General features: G+C 37.3%; 1 protein-coding gene across 2 annotated transcripts in view; it reads left to right on the top strand.

The window, feature by feature from the left end:
* thsd7ba (thrombospondin, type I, domain containing 7Ba) overlaps nt 1-14,375 on the top strand; it is a 274,856-nt gene that overhangs the window by 143,328 nt on the left and 117,153 nt on the right. For both annotated transcript variants that reach the window (XM_059499834.1, XM_059499833.1), the window contains exons 4-8: nt 2,665-3,505; nt 6,728-6,976; nt 7,413-7,582; nt 8,632-8,787; nt 12,417-12,614. In XM_059499834.1, the coding sequence (XP_059355817.1) occupies nt 2,665-3,505; nt 6,728-6,976; nt 7,413-7,582; nt 8,632-8,787; nt 12,417-12,614 (1,614 nt within the window). The remainder of the gene's footprint in view (nt 1-2,664; nt 3,506-6,727; nt 6,977-7,412; nt 7,583-8,631; nt 8,788-12,416; nt 12,615-14,375) is intronic.

Here is a 14,375-nt window from a genome sequence, read left to right on the forward strand (position 1 = left end):
AATAAGCAATTTTATTTATTTATTTATTTATTTTTACATCCTGACTAGTTTAATAGAGCAACATTGACTTAACCAATAGCATTAGGTTCTTTGAGGCTACTGTCAGAAATGACACACTTCAGCTTCAAGTGTGAATTTAAAGGAACACAGCAGACACATTCACTATCTGAATCTTGTGGGTTTTAGCCCGAAGCTTTATATGCAGGTACAATAACAGAGGAAAAATCAATCTAGATCCATTTGTGCATGTGTAGTCAGTCTGTAGACTCAGGGGAAGAAGTCTGTGGAAGGCATTGAAATGCCTTTAAATGGTAATATTTGGCTTCTTTAGGGGAATGAATGTGAAATGATGGTGTTTACATGTTATTAGCTATTTTGCACACTTTGGCATAGGAGACGTGTAATTCCCTCAGTTAAATACATAAACATGGTGATGTGTTAAACCTGTGGCAGTGTTGCCGTCTCATGAAAAAACTTAATGATGTGCTTCAGTGAGCTACAATGCTATTCAGCAGTTTAGGATATTGTAGCTGAGTATGCTGCTTTCAGGCTAGCATGGATTTTTTTTAACAACCTTTTTGTTTACCTTTTATTTTCAGTTTGCATAGATGAGCTTTTATGTGGCCATCAATTTAGAAAGAAACAAAAAAAAAAAAAAAAAAAAAAAAAAAAAAGAAAATATATATATATATATATATATGTATATATAATTTTTATTACGGAGTCCTTGATAACACATGTATGGTACAAGATGTCTTTTCAATGTGTTTGTTCGTTATTGAACATTACATTAAGCATCTACTGTACAATATGTTATTAAAATATGTATTGTTTGGTCAGTCTCAGTAGATTTTTTTATCAGTGTTTGCGATGTTAATCCGCTCATTTTTCAGATAATTATTAAGTATGACATAAGTATAACACTTTTATTTGTATGTATATATATATATATATATATATATATATATATATATATATAAGTTGACCATGGTCTGGATGGCTTCTGAAAATGGCACAAAATCACAAAACTGAATCCATATGATAGTTTTATGTAAATAATTATCTAATAATAATTAATTAATTAATTAATTTTTTGTGAAAAGTTGTCGGTGAGGACTAAAATAAACAGAATTAAATTGAACTAAATAAACAATTATTTCCCATGTACATTTTCCAAAACTATATAGGCCTACAGTTTTGCAGTGTTGTTTTCCATAGTAAATGTAACAGTAAGGCTATTACATTGGAAAGCTTTTATGCTTGACAAGAAAATTGTATTTCAAATAAATGTTCTTTTGAACTTTCTATTCAAAGAATTAAAATGATTAAAATCATGATTTCAGCTATGCTAATAATATATATATATATATATATATATATATATATATATATATATATATATATATATATATATATATATATATATATATATAAATGTTTCACCAAATCAGCATATCATAATTATTTCTGAAGGATCATGTGATCTGGAGTAATGACTGCAAAAAATTCAGCTTTGTCATAAGAGTAAATTAAATTATAATAATTTTTTTTAAAATTGTAATATTTCAAAATATTCATGTGTTTACTATATGATTTGATTTTTATCTCAGACCAGTGTTTGTAAGGGTTAAAAATGACACTGGAGTTGGAAGTCTAAAGCTATATTATAGAATTAGTTCAAGTTCAAGTTGAGCTTTATTGTCATTCAGCTACAAGTGGGTACATACTGTGGAACGAAATGTTGTGTCTCACAGGACCAAGGTGCTACATAAATACAGACATACAACAATGAAGTTAAACGGTATAAACCTATACACAACTAACCTACTGACAGATTTTGACTATAAATATAGTATAAATGTTTACCTATACATAAGCAAAAAATAGAAATTATACAAATACTACACAAAAACACTGTACATATACACAACTAACCCACTGACAGATTTTGAAAATTAATCTACTATATATAAATGTTTACCTATACATAGACTGAAAAAGAAAAATATATAGACTATACGAATGCTTCACATAATACTGCACATGTGCAAAGAGAAACATTGTAAGTCAAGCAGCTGGCTGGGGAACAGTGCAAGATGATTTGTAGTGCATGAGCGTGTAAACACACATATTACTAAGTCTTTTGTGGTATTTTGTACATACAGCAGTGTGTGTGTAAAGTGTCTAGTGCGCATAGAGGAGAACTGCACAAAAATGAATGTTTCAGACAGTTTTTCAGTGATGTGGAAAGGTTGGGAGGTGTTTGGGGGTAGAGGAGGTGAGATGGTCCATGTTTCAGGAGGTAGGGGGTTTGTGTGGGGTTACACACAAACCCCCTACGCCCTACCTACCATAATTCTTTTCACAAATTAATGTGCTAAACCAAAGTTTATAGCATTATTGTGTGAAAATGTTACAGAAATTCATGTAGGTTTGGAAAGACATAAAGGTGAGCAAATAATGACAGATTTATTTTTTGGTGAACTAATCCTTTAAAATAGAACACTTTCCAGATGATGCGCTCTACCACAGATATCCCGCTGATTTATGTGCGCTCACTAGGTGAAGCTCTTGGTTATGAGTTATATAACTATTTATGTCAATGAATCAATTATCCTTAAAGTTAAAGAGCTAATGTTTATTGTTTCATCTCCCCTTTTGCAGGTCAGTGGGGCAGGTGTATGGGAGAAGAATGTGGAACTGGCGGGGTTCAATCCAGGACAGTGTGGTGCATCCACTCAGAAGGCTGGACCACGCACCACTCCAACTGCCGGCACTCCGACAAACCCGAGAGCCAGAGGCCTTGCTTTAAAGTGTGTGAATGGCACCAGGACCTCTTTGAATGGGAGGTTTCAGAATGGGGGCCGTGCGTTCTAGCATCATTCCTTTCCAATGAGCTCAAACCGAGGACGACGGAGTGTGTTACGGCCCAGCATGGCATCCAGAGACGAAAGGTCCTCTGCGTGCGCACCTCAAATCGCACGGTGGTTACAGAGAGGATATGCGAGTTCTTTTCACCGCGGCCGGCGCTCGAACAGGCCTGCTTGATCCCCTGCCCTCACGACTGCATCGTATCCGATTTCTCCTCCTGGTCTGGCTGCAGTCGAACTTGTGGCACGGGTCTCCAGCATCAAACCCGACACGTTTTAGCAGCACCGATGTATGGAGGTGCTAACTGCCCCAACCTCACCCAAACAAGGACTTGTGCAAACCTTTTGCCCTGTCCGGTTGGGGAAAGCGAGCATCAATACAGCCTTAAAGTCGGCCCCTGGAGCGAGTGTAGGCAGCCGCAACACAAAGGGCTCTGGATGAGCGGAAGGACCATGCTGGACTTTACCACAGGAGATACGGAGAGGAACACTGTCAAACGACACATCCAGAGCTCCCAGCACCACCATAACCATCTCCACCACCACCACAGCCTCAGGAGCTTGGAAGTGGAGATCGGCTACCAGACGCGTCAAGTTCGTTGCATGCGCAGCGACGGCAAGAACGCCATGCTGAGGTAAGAAGCCCTGAATGCATCTGTCGTGTCTATTCAATTTACAATAATCTGTGTATAAGCAATGCATGCCTGAGAGACAAACCCTCTGAGAACATAAACCCTTTTAAGGTCTAAATCCCAGATTATTCCCAGCAAGGTACTGCTGCTGCTTGTGTGAAAGGAATTGCTGTGCAGCTGGATTTTTGAAGCGGCTCTGTGAAGTGGGTCTAGTTAAATCGGTTAGACCTCCATTAATCTCCTTCCTGCTGCCGTACTATACAAGGTGAGCAGAGAGACATGCCTCTGGCAGCCGCTAAGGCAGCATGGGAGAGCCAGGCCTTTAAGCAGAACACACTATGGCGTGATGGAAAGGATCGGATTTACTCTTTTACTGCAATCTCTGCATCCATAGTACAAGTTTGGAAAGATGGCCAGTCACTGTTAAGCTGTAGTTTGCGCTTTGTTCTCATTTTGCTCTTGGTAGAATTAGAAGTCGTTGAGATGTAGCTCATCCTCTGCTCACAAGGAGTATGGATTTCCCGCAAACTGAGGATAATGAATGCTGGAACTAAGGCAGGCTTTGAACATGACTTTAAAGATGCCTCCTTTGCAAAATATTGATTTGCAGGCAGGCACTCCTGATAAAGGTTTTAAATCTCAAATGTAGACTTTCATGTTTTCGCTGTATTTTACCTGTGTCATGGTGCTCTCTACTGCAGCTTGCTATCCAAGGTAGTTTACTGTATGTCTACTTATTGCTTCTTGAATGAAACAAACAGAACTCAAGTCTGGGCAGAGAAGACAACAGGAGCATTTATAGAACAAGTACACAAAAGAAAATACTAAAAGTGTATAATGTAAGGAGTTTACTTCAGTACTTATATAGTGCAGTGTACTTTCTTGTAAAACATTTACTGTAAATATTAACTAGTTTTAATTAATTAGTGGTATTACCCCCTGCATATTTTATTTGTGCGTGCCATGATATACACACAGCTTGTGTCTTCTCCAGTTGAGCAGTGCTTACCAGGTTGTTCATAAAAGCCTAAATGTGCCCAGATATCAGCTTTTAAAGTAGTTGGAGCATTTTTAATTACTCGTACATGTGTCTTGCCTCCCTCTGCCATTGTATGCTACCGCGACACAGCACGTAGGCCTATGTGTCAAATGACGTCAGAAAAGCATCAATACGTTATAATTGGTTATGGTCCACTGAAAAAGTAAAGTAAGAGATTACTGCTCATTGTTAGGTAATTTAATTACAGTTACCTATAAAGTCATTTTGTTACATACAGTAAATAATTTCAACAGTTCTAAAATCAATATTTGAAACATTTGAAATTTTAATTTAACGTCTAAAGATAAAAATGAATGCAATCTAATTTTTAACGAATTCAAATCGAAAAAGAATATTCTCTGATTATATAATCCGTATGAAAGTAAAGCGAGGTACAGTCTTTCCCGTATCTGAGCTTGAAGTGTCTAATTTTAAATGAATGAATTCAAATCGAAAACGAATATTATCTGATTATGTAATCCATATGAAACTAAAGCGAGGTCATAGGCGGAGGGTGAACCAACTCCAGGGTAAGGCTAAAAGCAGCCAGACATAGGTGTCATGTAGGCTAATTAAATATATTTGATACAATCACACCAGTGCACAGCATCAGCTGCTAAATTCAAACCTGCGTTCACTCTTTGGCTGGTGCTTAGCCAGAGACAGACGTGTTTGTACAGCACTGCTGCCTTAGAACAAATCACACACAATTCTGTTGATCTTATGAATGCAATGGCCATTTATAGAATTTATTATTAGTTAAAGTGTTATTTTGACATAAACCTGTATGGATTTTAAGTAAATATGTTTTATAGCTGTAGTATAAGCGGATTAGGGCCTTATATGAAGTGCAAAGAGCTGTGTAACTCTAAGAGCGTAAAGCAACAGTTCTTGATATGTAAGTTTAAACAGACTGTAAAATGGGGATCATCCCTTGTTAATCCTCATGTCAGGTGAAAAGAGGATGCTGTGCTTTGACACACAAATATCTTCATTATTCACACGTTTGGCATTGTCACCTGTCATTGGCTTATGAAGACAGAAGCTTATGAAATTAGAGTTGACGTAGTGAAACTTTGCATTCTTTGGGTGTTGTGTCATCTGTGATTATTTTCACTGAGAGCAAATCTATGTCTGGCAGCAAGTCCTGACTGTATTCTGTCAGCATATGTATGTTTTATAAGTGAATCTTAGTTGGCTCAATGACTAAAATGTCTTCATCTGTGGAAAAGGCAGGTGTTCGTTCTGCTTTTTCTTTTTTCATTCCATGTTTGTTTAATATGGATTCTTAAGCATCCTCATTCACAGTTCAAAGTGGAGGAGGGTGTTGTTGGGGTATGTAGTGCAGAATGGGGTCTGACAGGTTTACTACAGGTGTAGCATAACAAGAGAGAGGCTGCGGTGTTATTTTACAGTGAGACGGCGCATTCGCTCTAATTAACATATTCATTTGTGAATCTTACATGCATGCTTAATGAAATGTAGCGATTTGAATATTTCCCACCTGAGTTCAATTTCTGCAGTTTTTCCAATTATAGTCTAATTATCATTTAAAATGAAGTGAAAATGAATGCTACACAAATGGATTAGGACATACACAAGTAATTGAATCGGGTGACTTATATGGATGAATCGCTAATTAGATATCCAATTTGTTGTGCATTTATTCATATTTCATACTGCAGATGTTGCTTCGTAAGGTACAAAGGTGAATAACTCATTTAAAATATGCTTCACTTTACATTCATTACACTCTGGTGTCTGCTATGCAAAAAAAGTGCTGTATACCATCACTCAAGCATTGCAGTTTATTAAGAAAATTTGAGGATCTCTGACTAATTATTTAGTCTTCTCTTGCCACAGGTATTCTACTCATATTATTAAATATGCAAATTATGCAATGAAAAGTTGGCTATGTTGCTCTGGAATCAGATTTGTTTGGGGTTTTTTGGTGTGGGGGGGGGGGCCTTGTAAACTAGTTGTAAATGAATTACAAATTGCATTCATAACAGCCTATTAAATAGTAGCAGTAGAGGAACAGTTAATGGCATTTATCTCATAAAGCATATTCTCACTGTGTGCTTTCAACTCTAAATGACATATTGCTCTTTTTGGCAGTATTGAAATGTTTCAATATGTTTTCGTTGGGCATCTCATTCCTAATTTATTTGTTTTCTTGTTCTTAGTCTTTGTACTCTTGACAACGGCCCTGGAACATTCCAGTCATGCATTATGCCCAGAGACTGCGAGACCTCTGATTGGTCCCTTTGGAGTCCGTGTTCAAAGACATGTAGGGCATCGGATATGTCGCCTGGTTTTCGAGTTAGGACTCGAAGCATAACGCAGACTCCTATTGGACTGGGCAAAGAATGCACCGCTCTTGAAGAAAAGGAAGCTTGCAACATCATCGGAGACTTACTACCAAACTGTCCTAGGTTTGTATTCTAGCCTCCCAATAATAATTAATATCCTACTGTATGTAAAAGTGGAAAAAAAAGTACTAAAGGATTTTTTGAGTGTTGCATTCCAAGTATTTATTTACTGAACCCCTGTTGCATCCAAGCATAGCAAAGATTAGAAGAAGCTAATTAATGAGATTAGGTTTTTGATCAATAGCAGCAGACTGTTATTTCATTAAAATCACTGCGTTATGCATCATAACATTTTGCTTAGTTAATGCATTTTCATTAGTAGATGGTTTCCTACCGGAAAACAGGAAGCTAAGCCTATTAGTATCTTTCAGTGGCAGCTCACTGTGTCCATTTATCCAATGCAACTGTTGAGAGGAACCCAGAACGATGTAATAAGACTATAGGGCCAAAACAAAAGAAGTGTGTTTCACCAAAGTATGCGTGTGCTTTTGTTCTCCAGGTATGTGTGGAAGAGCACAGATTGGGGGAACTGTCAAGTGGCCCCTCTTCTCAGCCAGCTGGACAGACGGCTTAACAATGTAAGCGTTCTCTGCGGTGGAGGGATTCAGACCAGGCAGCTGTACTGCATCCAGGTCCCAGACAACTCCACCCCTCATCACAGAAAAGAGGGTAAGGATCAGTGTCTAAAGGACAGTAAGCTACAGTGGTGTGACTAAGCAATTTCTGTGCATCTTTTCAGCTGCAGATGTGTTGATTTTCAAAGACTTATTAATTTTGGTTTAGGAAATCCTGATCAAAAAGTCTTTTGGTTAGCCATTTGCATTGGCTGTGTGTAACCACGCCTGTTTCTAGAGGTAGTTAAAGGGAGTCACCTTGCTCTGAAATTAATTTCGAGGAGCTGCACTAGCCAGTGAAAACAGCTTATGGATGGATTCGAGGCATGCTGAGCTGAGAAAGGCATACAGATGAAGATGACTCCTTTCAATCAATGTTGTTTGGGGATATAGATCAATGAAAATCAGCAGTGGTGTTTGCTTTACACCTGACCCAGAGGACTCTCACACTAATGTTAACAGAGCACAGCCAAAGTAAGAGCCTTTCAAGAGGTTTGCCTAAACTTTGGAATACTTGTTTGACTAAAGTCACATTGAGAATCAATGCAATTCAAAGGCTTTCTTACTCCATGTTCCTGGTTTTATTGGGCACTATTTATCCAGTACACTTTATTCTTGAATGAAGGATTGTTTTAACAAATTCATATTAAGCCTAGTTTTTTTCTGTTACGTAACAGTCTCATTTCACAATCGAACACATTTTTTTTTTTGTTATTTATAATGTTTATTCAGAGTGTCATAATTTGGTCTTCCTGAGAAATCACAGACTTTCTCCTATCATTTAGTGCATTTAATTCTGACACTTTCTTACAATCAACTGCAAGCTCGCACTCAGATCTGCCATTGTATCACCAACTGATGGATAAAACCAGGCCCTTCCCTGGAATTTTTTTTTCTAATTTGATAGTGTGTTTCATGTACTTTAAGCCAAATACTTGCGTTGGTTTACATAGGCTTTGAAATTAATTTTATTCTGTGTGGGAGTTGGTGCTCAGCAGGAAAGATCCAAAAATCATACTTATTAAGCTGAACTATATTTTGCCAAAAAAATGTTCTAACTACATTTGCCCAACATATGGATTATTTCTCTTTATACCTCTCTAGTGTCTAGGCCAGTAAGTGGGCGTCTGTGTACAGGAGATTTGCCTTCTGCGGTGCAGCCATGCTCCATACCGTGCCCACTGCTGTGCCTGCTCTCATCCTGGTCCTCCTGGGGGGCCTGTCTCCACGACAACTGCATGGAAACACATGGACGAAAAGGTGGGCCAACATGGGAATGAAATGTCATCAATAGAGAGAAAAAACAAAAATCATTTTGCCCCTTTTATTAATAGAAGCTGAAAAATCCACTTTAAATATGCATTTAAAATTAATGATTGGTACACCTTTCCACTGAGCTGAACACGGAGGTAACAGAGTATCTAAAACTGACACCGCTTCTGGTGAGAGATGATAACATCTGTCACTGAAGCAGGCTGCCAGAGTACTAACCTAAAATGAGAGAATTTAGCAGAGGACAGACTGATGTCACACAAATCAGTCATACATAAGTGGAGCTTTCAGTCAGAAATGACTCATTCTGAGGAAGAATTGTAGGAATAATCCCAGCTTCAAAACTCTGATGCACTTTTATCATTTACCTGCTTTATTGAAACAAGATGAACATTCTAGATTTAGGGGTATGATTATCTGAATTATGAGGTACATTTTTTTTTTAAATAATATGATATAATGTTATGTAATAATTTTACTAACTGGCTGTAAAGACATTTATAATGGTACAAGGCTTCTGTTTCAAATAAATGCTATTATTTTATACTTTCTATTCATCATATAATCCTGAAAATAATCCTCAATTTCCAGAAAAAATATTTAACATTCTGAAGGATCATGTGTCACTGAAGATTGAAGAACATAAGAATAAATTACAAATAAATGACATTTAAAAAATATATTGCATCAGAAACGTATAAATTATAAATATGTTCCACAGTGTGTGTGTAAAAAAAAAAAAAAATATTCAAATTTGGTATTTTTATTTTTTTGGTATTAAATTATTTAATTATTAGTTGGAGTTAGAGTGAACTACAAAATGCAAAAAAGAATTTGATGCGTTCATACTGAAATCTCTAACTTTTGATTGCATACTTGCAGATATTTTGGCAAATCAATTCGAGACATTAATATTTCTTCTGAAACTCTTGACAGATATCAGAGGTCACTTTTTTCCTTGCAACAAACCCATCTGAAAAGGATTTGCTTTTCATGTAAATTGAGTGCTGTCTAGAAGATTTTGTGACGTGTTGTCCCAGTGGGACTGTCTGATAGTTAGGGTGTCTAGATTCTCTTTTATTCGTTGCTTAGGCTGCACCTTGTTAGACAAGAGTCTGTTTACTGTTTTCAAGCCCTTCACCTCACTGCTGTTTCAGAGTATCGTTTGATCTTTTATATTTGATGAACAATGCAGAACACCAGAGCCTAGAGCTTTCATAAATAGAGAAATGAACTTCTTTTCTACACATACAAACCGATTTCGTCAGAGGAGCCTCATGGATTTGTTTTTTAGTTGTTTTATTAACATTTCTAGTGCATTACAAATCTACAATTGGCCACAGTCATTTTTTTATCCTCTTTGTGTCATCTTGGGTGAATGTAAGTGTGTGTGGAGGAATAAATTGAACACCGGCTTGGTAATGATGGTAAGTGGCAAATTCTATCCAGCATTAATGTGAGTAGGGAGCATTGAAGTGGGACTGATAAGGTTCTGAAGTATAGGAAGTGAAACGCTGCCTGCAGTCCACCAGTCTTTCCTATGAATAAATCCGATAGCTCCCGTGAACCTTTCAATTATTAATATCCGCAGGGATGTGTCTCCACCAAATTGTTTTTCACAGTTTGGAGGAGGGCATTGGCCATCCAGGCATTCATTGTGTTCCAGAAACAGGGCTGTTGGTGTGTGAACTGTGTCTGCATGCATGTTCTCCATGGGAGTGTGTCCTTCACAATGCTGCTCAGGTGTAGTTTCAGAATGATGTGTAGTCGTAATTTGTTCTTTTATTGTCCTGGGGTTGAGCTGTTGTCATCTACAGAAGAGGAATGCTGCTTTTGGTGCTCAGAGGTGAAGGAAGTTGTTTGCTACACCTTCAGTCTGTCATGTTGTGTCTTCAATAAACAAAACGTGCATTTTAGTGCATGGGCTGAAGTGTATTGAAATATTGATATATATTTTGTGTGTGTATAAAATTTAATATTTTTGTATTTTCATAATGGATTTTTTTTTTAATACGGTAAATATATTTTGAGGCATTTTTTATTTATCACTTTATTTTAGAGTTGGTCTGTCTCCAGTACTCCAGACACCCTCCTGAGATGACAGTAAAAGTTATAAGTGTCTGTATGACAAATATGAAGGCTTTACGGATGATGGATAGCTTAAAAATAATTTTGAACAAATTAATTTCATTAGTGCAATAAGTCCCTGTAAAATACAACCAGTTCCCCCAGAAGTGGGGAAGGTTATAAGAATATCAGTCTTTATACACAAAATTAATAGTATATATTATTAATATAATTATATAATTAGGAGAGAAATGGCACATTTTTAATATGTTTAAATTTGAAGCAGACAGTGAATATTATATCAATGTTTAAATTGCAAATGCAAAATGCAAAAAATAAATCCTCAGCTACAGATTTTGGAACCAAAATATGTTACAACACTCTCCTACAGGACTGTTTCTATTGGCCTATTATCTGTGGAAACAAATGTTTAGTGGTTTAGAAAAGTTATAAAAGAGAGAAGAAAAGCCCCAGATAGAAGTGGGCATGTTTTTGCAGAAAAAGTTATTGTTGTAAATGCGTATGTAGAATATAGATACGTTTTATGGAATCATCTTTTTATGAATCCTGAAACAGAGCAAATGTCTACAGAATACAAGTCTGTTCTTAGATATAGGGTCTTATGTATGTCTTCATAAATATTTTGTGATAAGTGAAGCAAACTGGTAATACCCCAAGTTCTGAATTATACATGGCATACATTCAGATCTCTCATCACACAATACACTCCTGTCTTATAGAGTTTACCGTTTTTTGTGTCACAGCAATGTTGAGAGCTGTGTGGTGTTTTGATTATTTCTAAGGCTTGGCTGACACTAGGATTTTCCCAGGACTCCAGAGTCAAGCCCCCTGCAGTGGTGTGAGATGAACAAAATCTCACTACTGGCATGCACATAGTCGAGGAGCAAAGATATGAGGAGTTAGTATCTACTCATCACAGACTGTAAACAGGATCAGATGGTATCCAGACAGCTAGCATCCCACCCTTATGTTAGTCATCAGATCATCTTGTTTGATAAATTATGCTTGGAGTAAGGCCTGATTCATCTTTTTTCCCCGCTTATTCACTGTACTCTAATGCATATTGATGTCAGCCAGAGCTGGCTTTGAAAAAGTATGCCAGTTTATGAAATATTAATTAATGCTAGCCTAAGAGTTTTTTTTCCCACTGAAGGGCTTGAATTAAAAGACGATGATGATCTTTCTAGCAGCACAATGCATGCATTTTTATTTTTTTATGAGAACAATGTTTTGCCTTCATGTTTAACCAGTATTTTAAGTGTTAAATGTTCATATTCCAGTGCTATTTCATTTATGACTGGCATCTCAGTTAGCTCATGCTTTACAAATGAGTAATGAAAAGAGTGTATTCAGGCAAGAGCGGGAGTAGGAATTTATTCTGCTAACAAAAGCTGTGACAGAAAGCCTTTTCAAATGGGTTTCTATTACAGGCTTATTTAGCCACCGCTAGAATTTTAGTTCAGTACTCACTGGCCACTCATTTTCCCTCACAATACCCCTAATCCACCTGTCTCTCGCTCTGCTCACAGGCTACAGGCAGAGAAGAAGAGAGGTGCTGGAGGAAGGATCAGGAACAGAGAGCTGTGCCCATCTCCTGGAGTCAATGCCCTGTGAGGATCCAGTGTGCTTCCTGTGGCAGGTGCAGTCTGAGGGCGCTTGTGTGCCCACCGAAGGGAACTGTGGAAATGGAACCAGGACTCAAACTGTGGCTTGCGTCAACTCACAAGGTATACAATCAAAATACTTGTAGGCTATTTATTGGAATTACATCATTTGAAAATGTCTGTATGTGTATGTACACCACCATTCAAAACTCACCATATATTTGAGCGATTGTGAACACGTTTGTTATGCAGGCCAAGTTGCACACCACGAGGGTAATACACTGGTTTAAGGGTGTTGAATAAACCATAAGCAACAGTATTAGTGCTGTTTTAGACAGCACCACTAATAAATTGTCATATCTGAAGGATTCTAATATCCACCCGTAGCAAAAAGTTTGCATTATTTTTTACAGACGATAGAAATGCAAAAATGTTTTCCTATAGTGTCTGTGTATTCCATTATAACTCTGGATGATTTGTATATCTATAAAGCATTCTATTATTGAGAGTGATCTAATAAAAAAAGGCTTTTAAGAGCAGCCATGCACATTGGTTCATGTCATGTCAGTGTCACGCTGTTTCATCAGTGCATATGTGGCTATAGAGCTGTCTGAACGTGTTTCTCTCAGCAGCATGCTTTGGAGATCAGTTAGTCTGACCCATTTTAACCACGCTTTGTAATTTATGAGAGATGCCATGAAGATGAGAAATCCAGTAACGTGAACTTGATGAAGCCTTAGCGAGACCTTAATAGCCCATCTTTACAACCTGTGAAACTAATTGCAGCCTTTTTGCGTGTTTTATTATTGTGTCATAATAGATTATGGGTGGATATATTAAGGACGCTGGGAAGAATTCAGTTAAGTTAACTAATTAATGTTCCTGAGGAGAATTGACACACAGGTCTGAAAGATGCGGGGCGTTTGAAACTGGTGTAATTAGAGCCAGATATTTTTCTTAAAAACACATCAGACGTGTGATGTTTACTTAACACCAGTGCCAAATACTCTATTTGATGCAATTTGTCACAATCAGGTGTTTTGGGGGATGAGAAAGAGTGTCTTATTATTTTTTCATTTGTGAATTCATTATTTCAGACTCGATGACTATAAAGGGCCTTTGTGTTATTATACAAATTTGGTTTGACCTCATTTTCAGAAGAGTAGCTTTCTCATTTGAATACAATGCTGCTATACAAAATTGAATTACCCAGTATTTATAAGTAAAACACATTTGTGTAGCAAAGCAGCGAGTAATCATAGCTAGCGGAGTCAAAATGGCTCTCTTGATTTTGATATTTATGTTGATGACAAGTGTGAAGTGTTTCCTTCACTCTATTATTTTACCTTTCAGCCCAAACCTAAGAAAGAGACTGAAAGAGTAATGAAGGATTTTTGGGCATGTGTGTAGCTTTCTTGACTTCTTTTTGCCAGAGTGAATTGGGCTCTGGAGGACTAGGCATTTCTTCTGTTTTTGCTTTATTTCATAAGAATGAGCATATTGATGCATGGATATCGGGGTCTGTTTCCACTCTGACCATGAGAAGGGGCATTTTTCTCTACACTGATGTTCAGACTGCTCCAGTTTACTGGCCAGTTAAAGCTCATTGCATAGTGATCTATATCCCTCTCTTCTGTATTCAAGGGCAGGACAGAACTCTTTTTACAGTCTGGCAGCCCTCTTAAGAGACACCTGTCATGCAGTGCACAGCCTGATTGAAATCCAGCTACAGCCTTGAATGCCTTAGCACATCTCTAGAGTATGTACACTATGGACTAATGGACTTTTAACTATGTGCATAAAGTCTGGACAACACTGCAGATCATTTTGGCCAAGATCTGCCTGTTACACAGACAGGCACCATATTGTCATTGACATGCCAAG

This window comes from Carassius carassius, chromosome 19 (genome assembly GCF_963082965.1).
Source record: "Carassius carassius chromosome 19, fCarCar2.1, whole genome shotgun sequence".
NCBI lineage: Eukaryota > Metazoa > Chordata > Actinopteri > Cypriniformes > Cyprinidae > Carassius > Carassius carassius.